The following is a 21,117-nucleotide window of genomic DNA, read 5'->3' as shown; positions in this document are numbered from 1 at the left end:
TCTGCATTCTGTTCATCAACTGTTGTTTTTGCACTAGATGAGCTACTCACATGGAACTGGGGAATTTGAGAGACCTGTACAACAGAGACTTGCAACCAATTAGGTCTCTTGTTGGCTTACCTGCCCTATGTCGATAGCTGGATTCAGGCTGGTACCAACATCCATGACTATGTCTGTGCGAAGGTTCTAAAAGAAAAAGGTTGAGACAATGTTAGTCCAGACACAGCATATGATACACAAATACGAATGCTCAATCATAGTATCTGGCCAAGAAAGGGGACAGCTTGTCTCTGAAGATCCAACGTAATCTGCTGACAACCAGTCGCAGCTTGGTGGGCTCATAAAAACTGTGCGCCCCATTCAATATTTGATCCCTCCGTACGTGTTGAATCATTATGGAACAACAATACTTATGCTTTCTTGTACCGTACATGCTGTACAGTCACACTTCACATTTTCTAACACATAGGTATTTCCCACGTCAGATAGCTGAGCGGACTATTGTACAAACTGCAGGGGCCTATCTGGAAAGTGGTCCTACAAGTCTACTCTTTTACATACTTTTACTTGTCTCTGTTAATTGGCCCCAAAACTTCTAACTCCATATTAGTAGAAATGCAAAAAGGGCACCATACTTTCTGGTAATAGAAATGAATGTGGATATTTGCTGAGTAGTCCCCTTTTAGAAGTTTGGGGCAAATTTACAAAAACATGTAAGAGTACGTAAAAGAGTGCTACAGGAGTGCTACTTTACGTACTCCACTACTCCTTTGTGAATAGGTTCCATCTATCAAAGGGAGAAAAAATTGCTAGAACCAAGTGTACAATAATCAATTGATCTTAAATCTCAGGACAACATAATAATAATGATACATACCAACATTGTGATTACTGTAAGGTAATGACCAAGTTGTGTTATTTATTTTTACAAAAGACTTTTTATTTTAATATTTTTTCATTTATAGAGTCAAAGCATGATTTTTCAATTTAAGATAAATCATTTATTTTAAAACATTTTTTCCTACTTAAAAAAACTCAATCCAATATATTCATGTACTCAGAAGAAAACAATGCAATTAATTAATACAAATGATCAAATCATTTGTTTCATTCCACATGTATATACAGAAAGGGCGATCCAGATAAACCATTAATGGTGGAAAGGCTGGCGGTAGATGGAAGCTACACGCGTTTCGGCTGAGGTGCCTTCATCAGGGGACCGTCTCAACTTTCTCCATTTGCATATCAGCCTGATCGAGCCCTTGGTATACAGACATCTAGATCATGTACCTAAAATAGGACCCATCAGTCACTATCGAGTGAACGAGATCCCACGCACAATCTAACGATAGTCAATTTCAAACAGCGGACCTAATACACCAGGTGGCTTCCCGAGTTGTTCCAAAGTATGCAGACATCTAGATAGAGTGATGCAAACAGGACCCATCATTGTACATCCAGGGTACCAGGCCCCACGTAATCTCATTACACTCAAAAGAATACTATTAAACTGAACGGATTAAAAACAGTAGAAGGATCTCTGAATTCTAGACACTTCTTAGTGTTGTTTTAAAAACACTTAAAAGACACTGCTCTATACAAGACATGGATCTTTATTCATAATACAGATGTGCCCTTATCAGATACATAAAACCTCCCACAGAGACAAGCATCTCATGCCTTTGGGGCCTTCCTGCTGATATACAAATAGAGAAAGTTGAGACGGACCCCTGATGAAGGCACCTCAGCTGAAACGCGCGTAGTTTCCATCTACCGCCAGCCTTTCCACCATTTATAGTTCATCTGGATCCCCCTTTCTGTATATACATGTGCAACAAAACAAATTATTTGATCATTTGTATCAATGAATTGCAGTGTTTTCTTCTGAATACATGAATATATTGGATTGTGTGTTTTTGATGTAGGAAAAAAATGTTTTAAAATGATTTATTATAAATTGAAAAATCATGCTTTGACACTATAAATGAAAAATATTAAAATAAAAAGTATTTTGTAAAAATAAACAACACAACTTGGTCATAGTCATTACCTTACATTAATGCACAATGTTGGTATGCATCATTATTTTCATGTTGTCCCGAACTTTGTGATCTATTGATTATTGTACACTTGGTTCTAGCAATTTCTTCTGACTGTAATATTAATTTCCCTACGGCTAGTAAGTTCATTTTTATATGTAGGGTGCCTATTTTCCTAAATAATAGGTTCCATCTTTGTTAAAACACTTGTTTGCGGATTTGAACAATGGCGGGTCCTTTCAGTCTGAGTGCGGCAAGTTTGCAATAAGCAGATTTTATTCAGCACAAAGATACCCATGGATGGACACGCGCTTTACAGATTCAACTTTTGTGAAATATATTGCTTTTACAGAATTCAGGATAAACCCATATCCTCAATTTTTCGAAATATTTTACAGACCAAATTTTAACTGATAGGTGTAAAAATTACACCTTACTCACATACATTCCCTTTCCTCACAGAATTCCCATTCCTGAATTATAGAATTAGAATTGCTAATTTCTTTACTCAGCGTTTATGGAATGTTCCTCCTCAATTTCTCCATTGCACTTATTGTTTTAGCAAGTTAATTTTCATGCTATTAGAAGCAATTTACAGACTGTGATTTATGCTACATGAGTATTGGTAAGAGTTTTTGTTCCTGAAGGTTACCTTCTGCAGATTTATTTAGACATAGAAATGTGATCAGCCTAGTGCTTAATGTGCAAACAAAAATTAGTGCCAGGGACATTGTCAGGAGACCACTGCAGGTTGCAACACACATTGCCCTTTCTGGTGCTGCCAATGGCAGTAACAACACAATAACTAATCATCACACTCCTACAAGTGTGACAATTCAGCCTATCCCAGGCCCCCAAAGCTATAAGAATGGCTTGGGTGGCAGTCAATAGTCATTTTTAATATATATTGAATTAACAAACAACTGTTATTGTGCGCATCTTTAAGTTAGACAGACAGCACCACCACGTGGCAGACTGATCCAAGCCCTGGTTAACAATTAAGTGTCGGTGCCAGGCTCCGGAAACCACAGCCTCAAATTAAGCTCTGGATTATGTAAATGTAATGCTGTCGGCAGGGTGTGGCCATTTGTGCACTATGTACAAGTGTGAATACGGGAAACACTCTGCAAATTCGTAAAGGTTTTTTCAGGAGCATACAAGGAAAACTGCGACTGTCACATACTCCACATGTTTTTTGCGTGTCCAAAAAGTGAGTAAATCAGCCCCATGCAACATCATAAACTTTTAGGGGTGGATTATTTTTTAGAACTGTGCACTGTTTTCTGAAGAAGACCCTTTTTTAGCATTAAATAGGGACATATGTGATGTAAATAATGTCAAAGATTATGATTTTGATTTGGTTGAGCTGAAGCACAAAATGTCCATAGTCAGCAGAAAAATTCACATACCATACTGAAAACGAATACGCATTTTTGAGCTGAATCCAACCGTATTCATTGGAGGGAACTAAGATTCCAAAGCCCACCCAGTGAATCCTGAGTGCCTGGAATTAATAATTAATGGTTATGTGTTAACTGGTAGCTGTAAGGGTGCCAGGAGAATAAATGATTTGCTGTGGTAACACTCTTTCTGGTGGATAATCAAAGTAACCACATATCCCTCACCTTCTGAATATTCCCCAGGTATCGGAATAGTTCTGAAAACTTTTCTGCAGTACCCTTGCACACCAGTAGGTGGCATTGTGTGTCTCTGCGCAGGCGACATTCTACTCTGGAAGTAACGTGAGGAGCCACATATGAGAGCCACTCATAGATGTTAACGACAATTTCCTTCTATGCTTTCCACAGCCTCAAACGCAGAGTCAAATAGCAGACTGGTCCTGGGCAGTGTGCAGATCTCTAGGCCTCTAGTCTTGGCAATTCTTTGGATGGAAAAGAGTTCTGTTGGAAGAAAGGGGAGGTGAGAGAATCTGTAAGGAATCTGCAGTTAGATAGAGTATCCACCAGAAGGAACGTTACTACAGCAAAGTAACTTGTTCTGATAGATTCTTATCATCACAGATGCCTCATCTTTTGATTAGATACCAAATAGATACCACAGAATTATCACCTAGGTGATGAGTCTGTGAACTGGCCCAGACCAAAAATGCCTGCAGGACTGAGCGGGAAAAGTGCCCTTCTCTCCAGACCTTACTGTCGAGAGAGTAATGCTTTGAGTGACTCCCATGTAAAAGCCTGGCAAATATCCAGGCAGGTACTCTGCATGCTAACGCAGTGGTAGCAGCTTTGGCTCTGGTGAAGTGAGTCTGAAAACCTTCTGTGGGCTGCATTAGCAAACACTCCATACTTTGCATTTAAAAAATGAGTTTGATCCGAACCTGGAGTTGGAAACTGTGGATATTGAGTCGAATCCACACGAGGAACATCCGGTGCTGGAACAACCGGATCCACCGGAGCAACAGGATCAATCTCATTCACAGGAGAAGGTGGAGAAGGATCATCCTGGACTGGCAATCCCTCAGAATCTGGCAAGCCCGTTAGAGACGGCGACTGCATCGGCGTACCTTTTACAGAAGGAGATCTCTCCGGAGTCACTCGGGGAGAAGGCGAAGGAGACCCAAGATCTTTTTGACAACGTCAAGGAGCCGGCGAAAGCGACCTCGAAGCCTTACCCTTCGACAAACGGCGCCGAGAGACATGTCTTCTCTTCTTCTTGTGTTTCCTCGACTTCAACGAATGCGAAGCCGACGACTTTGACTTAGCTCTTTTACGCCCTCTTCCTTCCTTCTTTGTCTTAGCTATAAACAGTTTGACCACCCGTTCTTTAAGTGCCTTCGGGTTCATCTTCCTGCAACTGGAACAGTCCTCCACGTCATGATCCGAAGACAAACACCATAAGCAATCTTCATGAGGGTCAGTGATGGACATGTGACCCCCACATTCCCTACAGGCCTTGAACCCAGACTTCCTCAGAGACGACATCCTAACAGCAACAGTTAAATATGAAGATAACAACATAGTAACTCGACAAATATGGAGAGAGCAAGAAAACCGTTACGCGTCGACGGCGCGGAAAAAAGGGTACTGACGTCATCACGCCAACGAGGCTATTTTATGGCACCGGTGACAGCATAGGAGTCACGAGCAGAGCTGTGGCATTGTGACGTCATCGGCATGGAGAGCTAGGGAAAAATTCAGCGGAATGCTGGCACAGGGGATATTCCTAAAGTAAAGAATCCACCGGCAGATGTATCCATCTGAAAATCCTAACACAAACAAAACACCTCTCTACGCACTCAACGGTATTTGCACAAAGTAAGGGGAGACCTGGAGCAATTTCTACAGAAAGATGCAGCTAAAAAGCTATGGTACATAAAGCAAAGCTATTGTGAAAGAGGACCAAGCAGATTGATTGCGTTCTCCACTCCTCTACACCAAAGATCATGAAGTGCATAACCACCTATGACGAAACCCTATTCATCGGGTAGGTGTATGGGGTCTGAGCCACTATAGTTAGGCAGTCAGGCCGTAAGGTGCCCGGGACAGATGGCTTTGAGGCTCTCTTCTACAAAGCCTTCTCCAATCCATTGACTAAGGTCCTCAATGACATACTGGCCCATGGCATTGTCAAAGACACAATGCTCAAAGCCCAAATTATACTTCTCTAGTTGGGAAGGAACCAAACCATGTGACGTGACGTGAAGTGCTTGCTTCAGTGTTGCTGTCCTGCCATCACTTGGGATTGACCAGTAGGATAACCTCACAGCAAATGGGATTTGTTAAAGATCACCACACTAGAGATAATATTAGGTTGATTCTCCCCTTATTGAAGCTGCGAAATGAACCCACACACCAATGATCCTTCTCTCGCTTTCTCTAGCTATATGGGGAGAAGGTCTTTGATAGGGTGAACTGGCCCCAGGATTAGGCAAATGATTTTAGCAAATTACCAAACACCAATGAAGATTATTAAGGTCAATGGGGAATATTCTTTTCAGTTACCCATTTTAAGGGGAATCAAGCGAAGATGCCTGCTTCTCACTCGTGATGGAGCCCTTCATCCAGAGAGTGCTATGCATCTCTAATATGACGTGGCCTATCGGCTACAGCTGTCGACCTTGAGGCTGGGGAACCAGGTTTGAGTCTCGGCAGCGATGCTCGACATCTTGTGATTCTGGGTAAATCACTTAATCTCCCCCTGCCTGACAAAAGGAATGTGTCCGTCTGTAACGCAACTGGTGCTCATGTAAAGCGCTCTGATACCTTCGGGTCGAGTTCCCGTTATATAAAACAACCCCCCAAAAAAAAGTGAGTTCACAAGAACATAAACCGGCACCCTATGCCAATGATGTTTGTGCTTTCTGACTGAACCCGAGTCCTCCATCCCGGCAGTGAAGCAGGAACTAGCTTTCTTTGCTGAAACTGCTGGATTCCCTGTCAACTACTTCAAGTCTTGTGGCAATGTGATCACATCCAACTCGGAAGCCTTGCACACAACGTTTGACTGCAATAGCTTAATTTGGTAATTGGATCCTAGAAAATATCTTGGCATACACCTATCTGGCTCCATGGCAAATTTGTACCGCTGTAATGTCCATCCTGTTTGGCAAGTTCTCTTTATAGGCCTCTACCACAGGGGCAGGTTGGAGCTCATGTGGTTCAGGTGGCTAACATTAGTAAAGATCAACTTTTTACCTAGGTTGCTGCACCAGCACAGACTCTTAAACTTTGTTTTTCATAACTAACAATAGACAGCATCCAAAACAGCTCATTTACTTTGTTTGGAGGAACTGTACTCCCAGAGTCGCTAGGGCAATGTTATATAAAAGAACAGTGGAGGGGATTCTGGGATTTCCAAACATTCAATTTTACCTACAGGCAGTGCAGACCCGCCCTGCTCTTGACTAGAACTGCAATCCGGAGAATAAAAGATGGGTTCATGTAGAACAATACTTCTTCAGCATGGGTGGCCTGACTGAAGGGGCCACCCATGCTGACACCCTCACAGATTGTATTAGGCCAACAACCGCAGCACTGTATGCAAGCTGTGTTCAGGTTCTGAATTAAGGTCTCCGGGCAGAGACCCAAGAGGAATATGATTTGGGATGGACGGATGATTTTATGCTTATGCAACTCCTACAATGGGCTGGCTCTAGAAAGTTCAAAGAAATGGCCAATCAAGAGAAGACCCTACTAGAGAATACTTTCTAAGCGTAGGTTATGTCTTTAGGAGCAGCAGATTCTGGTCTCGAGCTTCAGGCTCCGCCCCTTTACTCTCACCCCGTGGGGAATTCATAATAAAAGCAATGAGTTAACGCTACAGATAGTGCTTCTTTTTTAAAAAAAAAAAAACATGTACAAACACATTGGATCTATCTTGTTGGCTGGGGAGCTGCTGCACACTACCACTCACCCCGGTCATGCTTTTTGTTGTTGCGCTGGTGCCTCAATGATGATGCCTTGCCAACACTTCCAAGTCGAGAGCATTTGCCAGGCTGACAATCTCAAAACCCTGACACCTGTGTGGTCGCCAGCTCGGCAAAGACATAGCCTTGTGGATAAGTCCAACCTCCTGAAGAAATGGGGATAAAGATAACACCTGGTGTTTCAGACTGAAGCCCTGTAGCGCTGGGGCTTCACGTCAACAAGGGAGAGGAGAGCATTGTTACCCCACCTTTCTCAGAAAGGGGGGTTAGAAGCAGCAGTAGGGCAGCTAAGAAATCGATTCTGCACAGTTTTTCATCATGAATTTTGAAGATACACTGCGCAGACTCGAGGGGTCTTTTTCCCACGCTGCAGTTAATGTGGAACAGAATGTCAGCTTCGATGGAGCGAAGGCGCGAACTGCAGGTGGCTTGTGTCTGCATCAATCAAGGAGTTGTCTACCTAGCTTCCTGCCAGATGGTGGCCAGCATCCCCAACTCTGCCTGAGATGACAGAATTATGTTTATGTAAGTGTGTACTTAGGTGTTACTGATATTTCTGTACTGTTATTATTGTTTGCAAAATCAAAATAAAGTGGTTAAATAAAAGAAAACATAGCTTGTGTCTATAGTACCAGTTTGTCTGAAAAGAGTGCTTGTAACTCGCTCACACACAGTGCTGATATTATAGCAACAAGGAAGACTGTCCTTAATGTAAAGAGTCGTAGGGGACAGCTATATAGCAGGTCAAAGACAGCACACATGAGGAATGTGAGGGATAGATTCAACTCCCATTATTCATGACAAAAGTTTAGGTGGGAAGAGATGCTGTAAACCTTTTAAGCAATGCATCACAGCAGGTGATTTCAATAAAGAAGGTGATCTGGCAACCACAAAAAATAGTTTAAACATCAGACAGACTTTAACTGTGCCCAAAGAAAGGTCTTGTCACACACTCCAATGACAATGCAAACATGACTGCAGGCCTGCCATCATTAACCAGGCTGTGCATGTTTAAACTGCAAATTATACCTGCAAGAATAAACCCTTGGACAGGCCTAAAACGCTCCTTTTAAATAATAATAAGTCACCAGTGAGTAAGCCTTGTTGCCCTCTGAGGTACGGTGCATGGCATTTAAAAGTAGGACATGTAAAGGTTAATGTTAAACACATCCTTACAGTGACTAGCAACCTAAAACTATTTTCACTGCAGCAGAGTTGACTACTCCATAGGAAAACATTGTGATACAATGTTAAGTTTAATAGATTTTCTCTCTGTCTAGGAAACTGGTACAAATTACATTGCTGGACTTTTTGAAATATTTATTACAAACCCAATTCACTGGTGAAGGTGGATTTGTAACAAATATTTGTGAAGATTACCTTTCAAAAGTCATATTTGCCCTGCCTGAAGCTAAATCTGAATTTTGCTCTCTCCCTACTGCCGGCCATAATTAGCATTTCAATGGACGTGAATGAGTTGTGAACTTGCTCCCAGGACAGGGACAAAAAGCCTTGAGTGTTGTGAGGTATTGCTATTCCCTTGACAGGATGGCCAGTGGACGGGCCCAAGGACTTGATTAACTTCAAAAAGTTACAAAGCAGAGATAGCTAACACCCAGACCTGCACCATTCTTTTACCCCTCCAGGCAGACCAGCATCCACCATAGTGAGACTCCTGTTGGCATCACAATGTCAGATCCTATTGGAGTATGAAGACCTGCTTAAATGGTCTCCTGGGGTTTTTCATGTGACATTATAGCTGCACTTCAAAGAAAGGAAACAAAATAGAAAAATAATTTGTATGCATACACTGTGTAGGTGCTGACAACCAAGCTTTTCCCTACCAGACTTCAGTCTCTCAGTTTGTTGGAGATACATGGACTGCCTAAAACAGTTTTACCGGTGGGAAGACACTGGGGCTACTATGGTACACCCCTATACACACCCCTAAGCCCCCAGAGCCCACACCCCCAAGGTCCTAGAGCCTAAGTTGAGTGTGGCGAAGACATTTGCAATCTTGAAAATGCCAAAAGTGATAGGGCTGGCCCCATGAACATTAGTTGGGAAGTGCCCAGGTGTCATTCCCATCTACTAGATAGTGCCAGGCATAAATGTGCATTTCCAGGCACCGACTTAAGAACATTGCTGAACCTCAGGAATAATAGGAGAGGACTGTGACCTGAGAGGAGACATGAAGGACTGGACCTTCTCCCTGTTGTATACAGGGCAAGGAATTGAACTCCAAGGGTTGCAAGGCTAACCTCCTATTTTAGCCACAGAGATACAACATGCTGCATGAGGCCTTTCCTGCATCTGCACTGCTGACCAGTGGCAACTGCATCTAGACAGGGACCTGCTTTAGGCCTGTGTCGGACACCCTGTGAGTATTTACACTTTACACCTGTTGCAAGGCATGCTTCAGACTCATTGGCGAAATTCCCATTGTCCTGATATTGGGAGAGCTTACTATGTTTGACAATTCTATTTTGTGTGTAGTACTGTGATGCAAGACCACATTTAAAAAAACACTGCATCCTTTCTGTGTCGCAGTCAATGGATCATATTTAATATCAAATGAGTTTAGGACCCTCTCCAACTCTATTATCTTCTCTTCAACTCTATAAACGGAGCTAAGCAGATGTGTCAAAGTTCCCCCACCTCTTCCCACCCTTGGGTCAACTATTTCTTAATTCAAGATGTTGTGTATTGATAGATGCCATAAGGACCATGTCCCCTTATTGGGAAATTGGGTTACTGGTTGTGGAGAGTGAAACCCTACTAAAGCAGCAACCATAATTCCTGTCAGGTTGAAACACAAGCCAACCCCAAATTAATCTGTGCTTAACCCTCTGGTAGCTTGGCACAAAGCAGTCGGGCTTAGATTAGAGGCAATGTGTGAAGTATTTATGCACGACATTCAACAGTGATAAAGTGAAAACACAAGAGTAATTCTACACCATTTTAGAAAAATAGAATAACATTGAATACATTCTTCGAGTCCAAAATAACAAAAAATCCAATCAGTAGAACTGCAGATATGCAGTTTCAAAGTTTTACATGAAAACAATACTTAGAAGCACAAAGCGTCAACTGTGGTTTTCAGGTCACCCCGGACTGGGACAAAGTAACAAATTCAGGCCAACGGCAAAGGCACACAGGCCGGATACAGGGAACAAGTTAGGTCTGCTTAACAGAGTACCTTAAATCTGGATTGAAGTGTGTTGCGGTGTCCCGCATCGAGGATGTGTAATGCAGTAGAAGCTGCGAAGTCCTGCATTGAGAATGTGATTCACTAGGCAGTTTGGCTTCATTTTATTCAAGCAAGGTATCCCACATAGAACAATAAAAGAGTCCCACGTTTATGAAGGTGAGGTAGAAATCAAATTTGGGAATATAGCCAATTGCGGGGAAAAAAAGAATTTAGAAAAGGCTCGAATTGGTATCAAATTATTTATCTGGGATTTTGATGTAACACAAAATCCCTGTAAGTCACTGAACACACACAGGTCCAATGTGTTGTGCAGTGGCGATTCTGAAGAACTGCGAGGTTGTGATGAGAGGTCTGCATCAGTGATGCATAGCGTAAAGGAGGTTCTGAGGACCTGGAGGTCCTGTGCTGGGGATGCTTCTCTCTGCTATGGTTCAGATGCAGGTTTGCGAGGAACTGTGGCACGCTGCGTCGGTTCTGTCCAAGAAAAGTTGGGTTGGCAGAGCAACTTCAGACCCACATTCAAGGGTCCAGAACAGGAGGGACAGCACTTGGGAGGAAAGAATCACAGAAGGCAGAGTCCAGGTGCTGGGTTCAGTAAGGTTGGAGCCATTTCTGTCCTTGAGGCTCTGATTAGGAGACCAGTCATCTAGCCCTTGGAGTAACTCTGGTGGTCATGTGTTCAAGATGCAGGTCCGAGCAACAGAGTAGCAGTTCTTCTTGCAGGGCAGCACTGCAGTCTTTCTGAGTATTCCACATGTCCAGAGGCAAACTAAAGAGTTGAGTCTGAGTCAAATATTTATATCTAGTGCCCACTTTTATGTAGGATAAGGTTCAGAGATGTTTTGAGTTACCTGCCTTCCTGCCCTGGCCCAAGCTTGTCTGGGGGCACAAAAGACTGGTGTCAACCCCTTTGTCCATCTCTGGACTCTTTACACGACATAACCAATTATTGGTATATCACATAAAGAGCCAGCTTCTTACACTACCCAAGACTGGCTTGTCAATCTTTGACTGTCCCTAAACCTTAAGCAGTATCCCTCTGAGGTTAGACTAAACTTAGTGATAAGGGATCCGTAGGATATCCAGTCAGCCACCTCTATAGCCAGCAGGTGACATCTGGCATGCACCACCACAGATTGATCCCCCCAAATTGCCTCTGGGACTCTATTTTTTCTAAGGGCTACCTCATAGGCTGCAAACGAACTATCAATATCATCCCTCACTTTAAAGTTGGGCACTAGCGGCCACATGCATCATTGTAGGATTTTGCATTTCCTAAATTGCGAAAATTAAGGAATCGCAATTTAGGAATTGCAAAATCCTATGCATCAAGAAATCCTAAAAGTTTTTAGGATTTCTTAATTTTCGGTATTTGCGATTCCTTAATTGCGAATCGCAATTAAGGAATGGCATTACATTGATTCCTATGGGCCTAGAGGCCCATAGGAATCAATGCCTTTTTGCACTTTTTTATTTTGCGAATCCCATTTTTTTGATGCATTGCAAGGGTGCAGAGGGGGGTCCAAAGGACCCCCCCTGCACCCCTGAAATGTATTTTAAAGCGCATGTTTCACACACACATGTCCTAAGGACATGTGTGTCTGTAACATGAAAGTTTAAAAAATGCATTTTTGTGCATTTTCATAACTTTTCGCAAATTACCACGAGGTTCAACCACGTGGTAATTTGCACCCCCTAATTGCTAATTCGCAATTTGAAAAACAATCATGCATTGCTGTTGAGGAATCGTAAATTTGCGATTCCTTAAAAGCAATCACATTTTTGGAAATCACTAAAAATAGCGAATTTCACTAAAATGTATGATGCATCCCAAAAACTTATTTAGGAATCGCAAACGGCAGAATTTACCAATTCGCACCGTTTGCACTTCCTAAATAGGTTGATGCATGTGGCCGTAGGTCTCTAGGTATGTGGACTCCTTGATTGCCTTTGAAAACTGTGGTATTGCCACCATTTTTTCTGCTGGACTCTGACAGCTGTTTAACCTTCACGTCCAGCACCTTTAGACTCAGTTCCTAAGCCAACAAAATTCTTTCTTCCAAGGTTCTTTCTGCCTCAGCCTTCGCCTTTACCAAGGCTCTTTCTGCCTCAGTCTCTCTCTCTCCTCCGCTAGGGCTTTTTCAGCCTCAGCTCTTTTTTTTCTGCCAGGCTGGCTAGCTGAAGCTTCAGGTCCCTCCCAGCCTGTCTATCTGTCAACTCTTAAGGGGACAAAGTGAGCGGATACACTGCTTCCAGCAGAGGATTCAGTAGGTGTAGGAAACTGGCTTTATATATACTACACCTAAATGAGGTACAGTGTGTATAGAGTCTGGGTGACCCCAGAGGTAGGCAAAGATTAAAGTTAGATAGAACCTTACTCTCTATTTGTTGTAGAGTGCTCCAGCAGTAAGGCAATATCAGAGGACAGTGTTAAGCATTTGATGTATACACTCAATCAGCAAATGAATTCACACACTCAAGAACTGAACTCTAGGCTAATTGTTTTTGTATAAAAATATATACTGTTGTTTTTTTTTTTAGAACCAAGCAAGCCTGGCACAGGTCAGCATTAAATGCTTTACAGTAGTGCGTTGCTGTATGTAAACCAGTTTGAAAATGCAATGGGAATTGTACTTTGTTTGATTTGCAGTGGATGCAATAGGTTGCAATACTTAGCAAATACAGTACATTGAGATGAATAGGCTTTTTCAGGAAATTACAAGTAAGTTACTTTTACGTTACTTTTCTAACTCAGTGCTGGATATCTAGATTCAAAGCGAAACCAAAGGGCATGATGGACAGAGCGTTTGAGCAAATCAAACACTCACCCCCAGTCAACTGATTTGGGTTTAATCCATCACCATTCTTTAACTCACTCCACCACCCCAGTTGAGACATGGCCATAAGCAAATCAGTCTGGCCCTGTGCCTCATGGGAACAGTCCAGCCCGAACTGCCCAGCTATGTCTTCCCTGGACAAGAAACAAGCATCCCAGGACAGGTTTCGGATTCATAATCCTCATCAACCAGGCTATCTTGAATCCAGTGGCAGAGTGAGCAAGGGACTCACGTCTGGGCATACCCTGCCAACTTAGGGCAAAAAAAGCGAAACCAAAGGGGATGATGGACGGAGCATTTGAGCAAATCAAACACTCACCCCAAGTCAACTGATATGGGTTTAATCCATCACCATTCTTCTTTTTATTTTTTTATTTTTTTATTTTATTGAAATTAAACAGACATACAAAAAACAAAAAAAAAACTTCACGAGGCAAAGGCACAGCGGAACATTACCATGAGGTCGTGCGAGCATAGCTCCAAAAGTACAGAAATACATAGTTATCAATGAAGGCGGGGAGAGGGGCGGACAAGGAAACCAACAGAATCAACAGCAATATGTGAAGGGTGAATGTCAATTAGGGGGACGAAGACGTATCAATGGTGACATCATGTGGAGGGGTGCATATATTGCCACGATAGGCATTCCATTGGGACCAGATTCTGCCCCACTTCTTGGGCCGTCCCCGGGAAAGGTAGACAGTCTTCTCCCGGAACATGCACCAGTCCATGTTTTCTTTCCACTTGGATAAGGTGGGCGACCTATGTGAACCCCAGAGCTGGGCAATGTCTCGTTTCGCGACCATATTTCCAAGGGTCGCCCACACAATCTGTGCTGAGCTGTAGTCATTCGGCTCCCACACATTCAACAGACAGCGCCTGGCTTCGGGCAGCAGGGACACACCCGTGACACCTTCCATAACAGCATGCACTCGGGACCAGAACGTAACCACCATTCCCACAGAATGTGGAGAAAGGTACCAGACATACCACAGCCACGCTTGCATAGCCCATCCAATGAAAACCCCATTCGAACCAGATGAGGCCCGGTGACATACACTCGGTGGAGTATTTTAAGCTGAACGAACCGCAAACGAGCAGGAATGGCGACTTCCTTAGGCGAGGACAGAGCAGCCTTCCAGTCCTCGTCATCCAATTCCAGGCCGTCAGCACACCACAAGGCCCTGAGGCGAACCAACAAGTCAGCTCTGTTGTTGATGAGTTTTTTGTAGATCAATGAAATAGTGCTGTCGGGCACGTGGCCATCTAAAATACGGTCCTCCAAAGGGGAAGACTCAGGAATATCATCACCCGCAGTAAATACAGACAACAGAGCATGACGGACCTGGACATACCGGAAGAATTCACTGTCACCAAGCTCATACTCCACTCTCAATGCGGCAAAGGGCTTGACATTACCCTTCGACCAAAGATCGCCCACTCTGCTGATACCAATCATATCCCATTTATCAAATCCTTTCGACCTCCACAGGCAGCCCAAACATTCCGAATCATACAGGGGGGTGGCTCGAGTGAACCTTCCACACCAACCCAGTGCCGCATTCGCATCACGCCACACTTTCACTGCGATCTTAGTGGGACCGGTCAGTGCTTCAGGGAGTCTCCCAGAGTACAACGCCCTGTTGAAGGTCCCTCCTGGCAGAATAAATTTATCCATAGAGAACGCCGGGGCAGGGCCTGGTGCGTAGGTCGCATGATTAATAGCACTCAACTGGGATGCCCAGTAGTAACGCCTGATGTCCGGGAGGGCTATACCGCCATCATACCACGGAAGCGTGAGTTTAGAAAGAGCAATACGGGCACGCCCATCCCAGACCAGTTGTCTCTGTAGGTTCTCAACTGCATGAAAGTAGCCCGAGGCGATCGGGTCAAAGGAGTTCTGAAGAGCGTATAAGAAACGGGGTAAAGACATCATTTTGAAAAGCGCCGCTCTACCGAGGGGCAACAAAGGCAACCTACGCCAGCGAGCTACATCGAGCGTAAGCCGCTGAAGGGGGGTAATAAGTTAAGCTCGTAGCGCCTAGAGGGGTCAAGGGAAACATAGATCCCCAAGTACTTGAAACCGGTCTCAGCCACATGAATCGGAAATCTACGCGGCAATGGAGGGAGCTCTCCAGCCAAAACGTAGACGCAGGATTTAGCCCAATTAATGACAAGACCGGAATTCTTCCCAAAGGAGGTCAGAACATCAAAAAGTACGTTAAGGGACTTTTTAGGGGAAGTTAGATAGAGGAGGATATCGTCCGCGTATAGCGAAACACGATCCTCGAAACCAGGAGACCACCGGATGCCCCACATAGAAGGCTCCCAACGGAGCCACTCCGCCAAGGGCTCCAGAGCGAGAGCAAACAGCAAAGGAGACAGCGGACAGCCCTGCCGGGTACCACGTCCGAGCGTAAAAATGCAAGACACTCTGCGATTAACGACTACCTGGGCCAGGGGAGTCTCATAAAGGAGTTTCACCCAGGCTATGAAGCCCGGCCCAAACACGAACTTCGAGAGGGCCGCCCAGAGGTAGGGCCATTCGATAGTGTCGAAGGCCATGGTAGCGTCAAGAGAGGCCAAAATGGCGGGTTCAGTAAGTGTCTCGGCTCTCGCAGGAACTCCGTGGAGCCTACGCAGATTCAAAGCAGTGTTGCGGTGCGGGATAAAACCAGATTGATCCAGATGGATCAAGTCCCCGATCACAGTCACCAAGCGGTTAGCCAGTAACTTGGCCAACATTTTGGGTTCCGCGTTAAGTAGAGAAATCGGTCTGTAAGAAGTACAACGATCCCGTGGCTTGCCCTCTTTGGGAATGACAACAATAGTAGCGAGTCGTTGGTCCAAAGGGAGGGAGCCTGACTCCAAAGCCTCAAGAAACATGTCCCTGAGATAGGGCGCCATTTTGTCAGGTCGCAGCTTATACAGTTCAATGGGCAAACCATTAGGGCCCATCGCCTTACCTGAACGTAGGGAACGAATAGCTACCGCAACTTCGTCCACCGTGAGCGGAGCATCCATGAGATCTCTGTCCACGTCAGGAAGACAGGGCAAAGCAATATCGCGCAACAACAGTCGAGAGTCCTCCTCATCCCTGTCACAAACAGAGGTGTACAGCATCTCGAAGTGGTCAGCAAAGCACTGAACGATCCCGGTGACATCCTCACCATCAGGCCGTTCGGTCACAGGGACCACACGATTGACTCTCTCTTTCTTGTCCAACCACGCTTTGTCACCCACATCATACAGTCGTCCCTGCTGGTCCCTATACATAATTTTCGCAGCGTCAGTCACCAGAGCCTTGTAGTCAGCTTGTTTCAGAGCAAGGGAGTGCAACTTCTTACCAGAAACGCCCAACTGGAGATCATCCTCCAGAGCAGCTATCTCAGATTCCAAGCGAACAATCTCCACATGTGCAGCCTTCTGAGCAGCAGCGATCAAAGATAGGGACTGACCAAGAATGACAGTTTTAAATGCTTCCCATAGCGAAACAGCAGAAGAAACAGACCCCACATTTTCATCAAAATAATGCTCATTAGCTTTCACAAGTTCCGAGCGGGTCTTGGGGTTGCGAAAGTGCCATGGATTGATAGGAGCAACTCCTCCCTCATCGCCCTCCCGGACCTCATACCAGAGCCACAGTGGGGAGTGATCAGAAATACCCCTAGGGAGATGACGGATTTCTCTAATAGAAGAGGATTGAACCGCTGGCATTAAAAAATAGTCCAACCTAGAAAGACTGCCATGTGCCCCAGAATGGAAGGTATACTGCAACTGAGTAGGGTGCAGCAGTCTCCAGGCATCCACTAGTCCAAAGGTCTCCAACAAGTCACTCAACCACATTTGTGCCCTGTGTAGATCTTTAGGAGGATGACGATCAGATGCGCCAGAGACAACTGAATTCAGATCCCCACCTAAAATCAGGAGGCCTTCGGGAAGGTCCAACAGGACACTACAGAGGTCTGCGAAGGTTAAAGCTTGCAAACCCGGGGGGACATAAACAGATAGTATGGATAGCGTCCTACCCTCCCACCTACCAGTGAGCACCGCATAGCGCCCCCCTGTCATCAAGTTTCACCTCGTCAATTGCAAAAGGGAGAGAGGACCGAATGAGAATACCAGCCCCCCCTGGACCCAGAAGTAAACCCAGCGTGTGCCACCAGTCGATAACCACGCCTGTTCATAGCCTGACATGCATTGCCTATTAAATGCGTCTCCTGCAGAAGCACAATATCGGGAGAATGACGCCTAAGGAATCGCAAAACAATACTTCGCTTAATTCCGTCCCCTAACCCATTGACATTCCAGGATAACAGTCTCAACTCGCCACCCCCATCCCCGAAAAGCAGACGGAGCAGGACCCACACAGACCCCCACAACCAGTGCAAACAGAGCAAACAATACGGTGCCTCGCGAGTAAACAGAGAACCACACACACCCCCCCACCACCCCCCAAATCGAACATGTTGCACCCCCCACCCTGCACCCCTGCGTATGACTAATAAGCCACCCCAACTTGCAGTGTGCCTGTCGCCCCATTTCTAAACTAAGCTACGAAAAGAACCCAGGAGGAGGAAGAGTCCCTATTCACCCCCCGCGACCCCCAGGCTAATATAGGCCTAACAAAGACCCAAGTCCAAACTCAGCTGAAACAGGAAACAAAAAAGTTCAGACGCCAGGGTCCACAGGCACAGTCCTCACTCCGCCAGGCCTCCGTCGGCACCCCCGGAGTGCTCAGCACGCTCATCTCTTCGAGGTAGGGAATCAAGCCAGTCACTGACACTTTCTGGTCGATCGAAAAAGAAAGCACGGTCACGATACTCACTCCGGAGCCTAGTAGGGAATAACAAGGCGTATTTGAGACCCAGGTCCCGCAGATGCTTCTTCACTCCCTGAAATCCGAGTCTTTGTTTTTGGACAAGCGGTGAAAAGTCAGGGTAGAAAGAAACGGAAGCATTCTCAAAGTTAACTGGGCCCTTATCCCGTGAGGCCTGAAGAACCGCATCCCGGTCTCGGAAATGGAACAACCTGGCAATGATGGGCCGTGGAGGGGCACCCGGCTTAGCCTTCCCACCAGGGACACGATGGGCGCGCTCAACAGCAAAGAACTTGCTGAGTCCAGTGGGAGAAAGGTAGTTGGTAATCAAGTCCTCCACCAAGAGGTCGACCCCCAGGATCTCGGGATTCTCCGGGACACCAATAAGGCGCACGTTGTTGCGGCGGGCCCTGTTTTCGTAGTCCTCGAGACGACGAGCCATCAGGTCATGGGAAGAACGCAGATTGCCGATTTCAGTCTGGGCCTCTGCAACATCTGCGGTGAGACTAGAAGTCTTCAAGCCCAAGGACTCGACTCTCTCATTGGTCTTCGCTAGGTCCGCTCTAATCAGCGTGATGTCAACGGCCACCGTAGTACTCATCTCTCAGAAAACCTTGCTGCATAACGTATATGTCCTTTTACATATCCAGTGAGAGACCCTAGACAGATGTATTTCGTCACCTTTTCCTAAGTAAGTTAGCTTTTATCCATAATGCTGAATATATGGTTTGTAGAGTAATTAGTAGAGACCTACATGAATTTGCGTCTTTATATATGAATCCCTATGCATAGGTTTAATAAATTGTCATCTATAGGAATCCTATGGCCAATTCCTTGTTTTACTGTGTGGCAGACCATGACCTAATTATGTATTACAATATCATGTTTTCTGTCTTTATACATGACTCCTTATGCATAGGTGTAATGAAATACCATCTATATAAACCACATGCCACATTCCCTTGTGTGGCGAAATTACAGATTATCTGACGTTGTTATGTATTGTAATATTATGTTTGTTGATGTCTTATCTGGTTTCTCCTTAGTGAAAATTATTGTTTTACTTCTTAATCACATTATTAGGGCCTAGTAAATTAATCATAGAGGACTTTCTTGCAAATTGATTGTTATTTATTTTTAAATTGTGTACAATAATTTTATGTTTTACTATATTTATATAATTTCTCCTTTGTTATATGTTACAGAAATTTGTGTGGCTCCTGAAGAAGGCGTTGTTGTACACGCCGAAACGCGCGTCGGAATATTATCTTGCCACTCTTTATTGTAGATTAATTTTCTATTGATTATTGTCTATTTTTGTTATATTTTAGTTTTAACAATTATGTGTATTTTATATCGTAATGAATATGGTGTATTTGAATAATAACTGTATAATTTTTTGTTGTTTAATAAACATTATATAATTTTAATAGTTTTTGCCTTGAATGTCCTCCCTCTTCCCATACTAGTTCCCTTTGTTCTTATTATAATTGCCTAGGAATTGTCGCATATATATTATTTCCCTGTCCTAGGAATTTTTTATCACTGTTCAGGGGGTCCTTGTTTTTCACATAAACTGCAAATTATACCTGCAAGAATAAACCCTTTGACAGGCCTAAAACGCTCCTTTTAAATATTAATAAGTCACCAGTGAGTAAGCCTTGTTGCCCTCCGAGGTACGGTGCATGGCATTTAAAAGTAGGACATGTAAAGATTAATGTAAAACACATCCATATAAAGACTAGCAACCTCAAACTATTTTCACTGCAGCAGAGTTGACTACTCCATAGGAAAACATTGTGATACAATGTTAAGTTTAATAGATTTTCTCTCTGTCTAGGAAACTGGTACAAATTACATTGCTGGACTTTTTGAAATATTTATTACAAACCCAATTCACTGGTGTAGATGGATTTGTAACAAATATTTGTGAAAGATTACTTTTCAAAAGTCATATTTGCCCTGCCTGTAGCTAAATCTGAATTTTGCTCTCTCCCTACTGCCGGCCATAATTAGCATTTCAATGGACGTGAATGAGTTGTGAACTTGCTCCCAGGACAGGGACAAAAAGCCTTGAGTGTTGTGAGGTATTGCTATTCCCTTGACAGGATGGCCAGTGGACGGGCCCAAGGACTTGATTAACTTCAAAAAGTCACAAAGCAGAGATAGCTAACACCCAGACCTGCACCATTCTTTTACCCCTCCAGGCAGACCAGCATCCACCATAGTGAGACTCCTGTTGGCATCACAATGTCAGATCCTATTGGAGTATGAAGACCTGCTTAAATTGTCTCCTGGGGTTTTTCATGTGACATTATAGCTGCACTTCAAAGAAAAGAAACAAAATAAGAAAAAAAATGTGTATGTATACACTGTGTAGGTGCTGACAACCAAGCTTTTCCCTACCAGACTTCAGTCTCTCAGTTTGTTGGAGATACATGGACTGCCTAAAACAGTGTTACCGGTGGGAAGACACTGGGGCTACTATGGTACACTCCCTATACACACCCCTAAGCCCCCAGAGCCCACACCCCCAAGGTCCTATAGCCTAAGTTGAGTGTGGGGAAGACATTTGCAATCTTTAAAATGCCAAAAGTGACAGGGCTGGCCCCATGAACATTAGTTGGGAAGTGCCCAGGTGTCATTCCCATCTACTAGATAGTGCCAGGCATAAATGTGCATTTCCAGGCACCGACTTAAGAACATTGCTGAACCTCAGGAATAATAGGAGAGGACTGTGACCTGAGAGGAGACATGAAGGACTGGACCTTCTCCCTGTTGTATACAGGGCAAGGAATTGAACTCCAAGGGTTGCAAGGCTAACC

The 21,117-nt window shown here is 44.3% G+C and overlaps 1 protein-coding gene across 1 annotated transcript in view; it reads right to left on the bottom strand.

Moving 5' to 3' along the window:
• LOC144762933 (xanthine dehydrogenase/oxidase-like) overlaps positions 1-21,117 on the bottom strand; it is a 1,098,251-nt gene that overhangs the window by 169,492 nt on the left and 907,642 nt on the right. Inside the window, exon 32 of the mRNA XM_078648234.1 lies at positions 121-186. Within this exon, the coding sequence (XP_078504360.1) occupies positions 121-186 (66 nt within the window). The remainder of the gene's footprint in view (positions 1-120; positions 187-21,117) is intronic.

This window comes from Lissotriton helveticus, chromosome 6 (genome assembly GCF_964261635.1).
Source record: "Lissotriton helveticus chromosome 6, aLisHel1.1, whole genome shotgun sequence".
NCBI lineage: Eukaryota > Metazoa > Chordata > Amphibia > Caudata > Salamandridae > Lissotriton > Lissotriton helveticus.
Note: the sequence above shows the minus strand (reverse complement) of the source record. Positions and strands in the feature narration are given on the sequence as shown.